Source organism: Malurus melanocephalus, unplaced genomic scaffold (genome assembly GCF_030028575.1).
Source record: "Malurus melanocephalus ecotype Western Australia unplaced genomic scaffold, MMel_1.1 scaffold_1160, whole genome shotgun sequence".
In the NCBI taxonomy this organism is placed as follows: Eukaryota; Metazoa; Chordata; class Aves; order Passeriformes; family Maluridae; genus Malurus; species Malurus melanocephalus.
In genome coordinates, this window is record NW_026624392.1 from 24,090 (window position 1) to 29,786 (window position 5,697).

General features: G+C 51.9%; 1 protein-coding gene across 1 annotated transcript in view; it reads right to left on the reverse strand.

Annotated features, from left to right (window-relative positions):
- The window catches only part of MATN1 (matrilin 1), a gene marked incomplete at its 3' end in the record, with an annotated part of 15,533 nt that overhangs the window by 1,997 nt on the left and 7,839 nt on the right, over nt 1-5,697 (reverse strand). The window contains exons 3-5 of the mRNA XM_057387229.1: nt 4,340-4,562; nt 3,777-3,902; nt 2,628-3,041 (exon numbers count right to left, since the gene is read on the reverse strand). Of these exons, the coding sequence (XP_057243212.1) occupies nt 2,628-3,041; nt 3,777-3,902; nt 4,340-4,562 (763 nt within the window). The remainder of the gene's footprint in view (nt 1-2,627; nt 3,042-3,776; nt 3,903-4,339; nt 4,563-5,697) is intronic.

Below are 5,697 nucleotides of genomic sequence, written 5' to 3' on the forward strand. Positions count from 1 at the left end.
CCTTGGCTACTGTTGAGAAAAACAGAGTGGAATGTAGAAATGATAATGCAGGTGGCTGGAAATTATAAACATTACTAATACTGTAGCTTTTGCAAACTCACCAATTATGTTCTGATTACTAATTAAACAGCTATCTCTTAACCAATGTATGTTTGACACAAATGTATACTCTGGTTGCTAAAGTGGATAAAAGAGGCTTGTCCCACAATAAAGTCCTTCTTTCTCTCTGGTTTTTTCACCCAGTTTTTGTGTGTTTTTGTATCTATTCTTTTTTGTAGCTGTTTGGCCAGCAGTGACACCAGACTGGACACCCCTGTCCACCCCCAGGACCCCCAGCCCCACACAGCTCCAGACCCAAACAGGGAATTCAACGATCCCCTTCACCTCTGCTCTTCCAGACTCCTTTCAGCCAGGTCAAACAGGTACCAAAATAATTCTGCAGGCAGCGTTTTGCTGGAATTTACCAGACAGCGAGCTCTGTGACCACAACAATGAGGTTTTGGAGATGCTCCTTTGAGCCAGGTCAACCAGGAGCCAAAATAATTTTGAGGGCAGAGTTTTACTGGAATTTACCAGGCAAGGAGCACAAGAATGAGGTTTTGGAGATACAAGAAAGGACACATGATCGTAACACCATCCCACTGACATGGAAGTGATAAAACAGCCAAAGGAAAGAGTGGAGGTTTTCAAAACAGGCTCAATCCCTGTTAATTAACCCCTGTTAATGAGCCCCTGAATGACAAAGCTCCTGGGCAATGGAGACCTGGGGTCAGCAGAACTGAGCTGAGCCTCTGGCTCTGTCTAAAATTCCAGCCCCCACTGGGAGTTAAGAACTTGTCTGGGTTTTGTGCTGCTCTGCCAAGAGATTGATTTGCACTAAACCTCTTTCTATTGGACTRAAATACAATATTCCCATTTTAGGAAAATTGTTTGAAATTAATTAACACCCAAAATAATTTGATATTAATTAACTCCAATTTGAAATATTGGTCTCTCCTTGTCCCTGCCCAGGCACTGGGAATGCCTTTCCCTGCTCCTCTTTTGGTCTCTCTGTCTCTGGACAGATCTAATATTTGTTTGTTTTTGCTAAAGCTCMACTGGCTGAGCAAGTTTGGAGGCTCATTTTGAGCACTTGTTTATCCCACAGCAATAACTCACGGACAGAGAGATTTCCTTGCAGGGACAAGAGAGGAGGCAGAGACAGGGCACAGAGTTTTATCACCAGGGAGGAATCAATCCTATAAATGCCGTTTATAAGAACCTTTTGTTTTATAGGAGCTGAACAGCCCAGAAGGTGTCGGGGCACTTTGTAAACATTGTTTTTTCACCAGCTGCTGACCTTTGTGGCTGTGAGCTGGCCCYGAGTCCCATCTAGCGGTGGAGAGCGGAGTTTAAAGGAAGGGGAGGATTCAGCAGTTCCTGGTGAATTCCCAGGGGCTGGATCYGTTTAACACCAGGGTGTCAGGGACTGGGAACGTGCTCAGGGGGTCAGCAAAGGGGCAGCTCTCGAGGTATTAATGATTCATGGAGTTCAGACACAGGAATCCAGCGGTGTGTGATCATGAGGCACTGTTCCTGTAGCAGGTGCTGAGGACAGTTTTGATGTGCCTGGGGGTCCTCCTTTGTCTGTGTCAGTGCCTTGGTTATGGTTTTATTGCTTTTTTTTTTGCCTTTTCCAGCCCCACTCAGCCCCAAAGCTGYGAGTGTTTGCTGTCTTTGCCTCCCGGGCTGGATTTCCTGACCTACCCCAGACAAATCCCACCCTGGGCTGGGTTGGATTACCCGAACCCTAACCTTAATCCTAACCCTAACCCTGAGGGAGGGACCTTAAAGCTCCTCTGGTTCCACCACCTTCCACCATCSCAGGGTGCTCCAAGCCCCATCCAACCCTGAGGATGCTGGATCTTCCGAATTCTAAATTCCCCCTGCAGTTGTTCCACATTTGTATGGAGCAGCTAGACCTGGCTGCATCCCATTCCAATGGGGTCAAACTCCCTCCTGTCCATCCCATTCCAAGGGGTCAAACTCCACTCTGTCCATCCCATTCCAAAGGGTGGAACTCAATTCTGTCCATCCCATTCCAAGGGGTCAGTCTCCATCCCATCCATCCCATTCCAAGGGGTCAAACTCCATCCCGTCCCTCCCATTCCAATGGGGTCAAACTCCACCCTGTCCATCCCATTCCAAAGGGTGGAACTCAATTCTGTCCATCCCATTCCAAGGGGTCAAATTCCCTCCTGTCCATTCCATTCCAAGGGGCGGAACTCCATCCCATCCCTCCCATTCCAAGGGGTGGAGCTCCCTCCTGCCCAGCAGAAATACCTCCCACACCTCCAAACACACAGAGGGAAACTAAAACCAGCTCTTGGCAAACCCAGGTGCAYGTGAGCCCCAGACTGAGGTGCTCCAGTTCTCTGTGAGCAGGGATGCTCTGGGAATATCTCCCCAAAATGACACTGTGTAACCTGTTTGTACCCTAAGAGGCATCTCCATGGAAAGAGCCCTGGAGCCGTGGGACAAAGCTGACGGGCATTTGCCGTGTGTCGTGGCCACCCCAACAATGACAGAACCCTAACACCATTTATGGATGAGGAAATGGGGTTCATCAGGGAATTCAGGAGCCCCACCTGAGTCCTTGGCTTTCTTGGCAGCGTCCGAGATGTAATCCTGCGAGCGGCCGTCTGTGAACACGATGCCCACCTTGGGCACGCCAGGCCGGGCCCCGTTGATGGCGGAAAAGGAGCTGTCCACGAGGTACTTGAGGGCCTGGCCCGTCATGGTGCCCTTCTCCATGTAGGACATTTTCTTCACGGCAGCCTTGATGTCCTTCTTGCTCCTGAACTGGCCCAGGGGGAACTCCTGGCGGACGGAGCTGGAGTACTGCACCAGCCCCACCTGCGCCTGCCTGTCTGACACCTCCAGAGAATCCACAATCTGGTTGATGAATTTCTTCACCAGCTCAAAGTTCTCAGGCCTCACGCTCTTGGAGCCGTCGATGAGGAACACGAGGTCCAGGGCAGAGCCCAAGCCCCCATTGCAAGCTGCAGGAGAACGGAGAACGGGCAGAAGAAAACAACAGCAAAGACCTCAATAAATGATGCAGGAAAATAGAACCYGGATCAGTAAAACCTTACAAAACAAGGGCCTTGTTAYCCTGGTGAAAMCCCTGCTCTCTCCTGTTRCTTTGGCCAAMMAGAGAAGGATCCAGGGAATGATTCAGCTGAACTAGAGGTGAAAAACAAGTTCCATGWGCCTGGGAAATGAGTGCTGGAGCTGGTATTYCTACCCATGAGAATGTGGCATCAACAGAAGTAAGAAATTTAARCAGCAGAAGGAGAAGAACGGCACCAAGGCTGCACCCGGTGTTTTTCTGAATGCTTGAACCCTTGTGCTGTAGGTGACCAATGGTGCTGTGCTGCAGTTAAATAATGGCCAATGAATCTGTTGGAGTAGCTCAGTAGCCAATGAAWGTGTAACAGGAATGATAAACACACAAAAGTGTAYAAATGAGACTGATTGYTGGAATAAAGAGCTKTTTGCCCTTTACTGTCCATGTGTGTGTGTCATGGCYGCCCCAACAGTGACMGAACCCTGACACCATTTATGGCTGAGGAAATGGGGTTCATCAGTGAAAACTCAACCAGAGCTCACAGCGTGTTTTGCAGGTGATTCTGGGCTGTAAGAGCAGGGTTCCCTTCCTGCCTTCCCTGAGCTGACCCTCTTGGTGCTGTCCCCCCATCCCCTCCGGACGCGGGGCCAACACGACGCTGCCATACCAGAGCAGGTCCTGCCGTCGCTGTTGAGGCTGAAGCCATCCCTGCAGGAGCAGCGGTAGGTGCCCGGGGTGCTGACACACAGCTGCTCACAGTCRTGGTCCCCCGTGGCACACAGGTCAGACACCACTGCGGACAGGGGAGGGGTCAGCCAGGGGCCGGCCAGGAGAGAGGGCAGGGGTGGGTGAAATAGTGGGGAGAGAATCCTGGCAGGGTGGGGAGGGGCTGGGATGGAATTCCCAGAGCAGCTGTGGCTGCCCCTGGATCCCTTTGAGTGCCCAAGGCCAGGCTGGACATTGGGGCTGGGAGCACCTGGGACAGTGGGAGGGGTCCCTGCCATGGCAGGGGTGGGACTTTAAATTCCCTTTCCACCCCAATCATTCCACGATTTTTGCCTTTCCCACCCCATTGGGATGACCTCTGCTGGCCCTGGGTGTGTCCCAGCAGGAGGGGCCAATCCCTGCTCCATGTCCCTGCCCCGTTTGCCAGCCCTGTGTTCCCTGCCCTATCCCAGCCCTGTCCCAGCCCCGTGTCCCGTGTCCCTGTGCCCCCAGGACAGCACTCACCGCAGAACGCCTCCTGGAACTTGTGGCTCAGTTTCTCGATGGCGCTGTAGCTCTCCACRTAGTCCACATGCTCGTCCAGGGGCTCGCTGGCCATCTGCCGCAGCGTGCCCATGTCCACCCTGCCCACGCCCAGMGCAAACATCTCGATGCCCGCAGCCCTGGCCCGGGCGGACACGTCCTGCACCCCGTCCTGGGGCCGGCCGTCGGTCACCACGATGGCCACCTGCACGGGAGGGAGGCCTTGGGTGGGCATTGACATCCTCACGGACATCACACGSTTTGTGGGACAGACTGGTGTGTGASAGGAGGTTTTGCRTTTCTAAAATTCAGGGAAAGGGGAACCCCACCAGCTCGTCCCATTGTTCAAAGATTGCATAATCCATTTTTTTGGGTGGAAGTGATTTCTTTCCCAGCTGGAATGGTTAAACTGCCAGGGACTGCCTGGTTTCATCGAAGGACAACCAGTGCATCCCCCCTAAGGAAACCGAGCAAAGCTCACGTTCTTCACACCTAAACTCAAGCTCAAGCCACACTAAAGATCTTCAGGAACCCCAGGTGACACACAGGACAAGTCCAGCTCAGTGAGGGACTTCAAGGAATCTCAGAAATGTCATGGAAACATAAGATGGAGGTTTCATGCCATGTGCAGGTGGAGGAGCTGAAGGATGGGGACAGAGAAGACACGAGCTCTGCCTGAGGTCCCGCTGTGTGTCAGGGCCAGGATTTGTGATTCTGTTCCAAAATGAACAGCAGAGATTAAATCCCACCCCTGCTAAGCCCAGCATTACYGTGGCAGCTGGTTTCAGTGGGAACTTGGATTAAACGGAGCTCTGAGCTACTAAAAGCCTCCCGAGTCCTCCTCCTGCTCCTGCTTTGTCCATTTTCCTCTYTATTTTCCTTCTGAAAGAGGCTTTGTCACAAGACCTGAATTCCTGCTCTTTGCCAGTTCTGCCCCTGCCACTTTTCCTCATAACTGTTTTATTGTGACCCCACTACCAGCTCTGGTGGAGCTGCCTGGGCCAGAATGCAGGATGGGGAAAGAACTTCCCTTCTTTGCAAAACACGGGAAAACCAGGAAAAGTGCAGGGTTTTACAGTCTAAGTTCAGGTGTTTCCCTGTGCTTCCTATGGGCTGCACAATTAAAAATTCCCAGGACTATCACGTTTAAAAATACCCAGGACAATCACAATTAAAGTACCCACGATCATCACAATTAAAAGTACCCAGGACCATCACAATTAAAAATCCTCAGGACATTCCAAAGGAGCGCCGGGGGTTTCCTGGAGCGGATCTGTCCCTGCAGTGGAGCCTTTTGCCAGGAGAGAGAGCCCTCGGCTCAGCCTCAGCTCCGGCCCGGC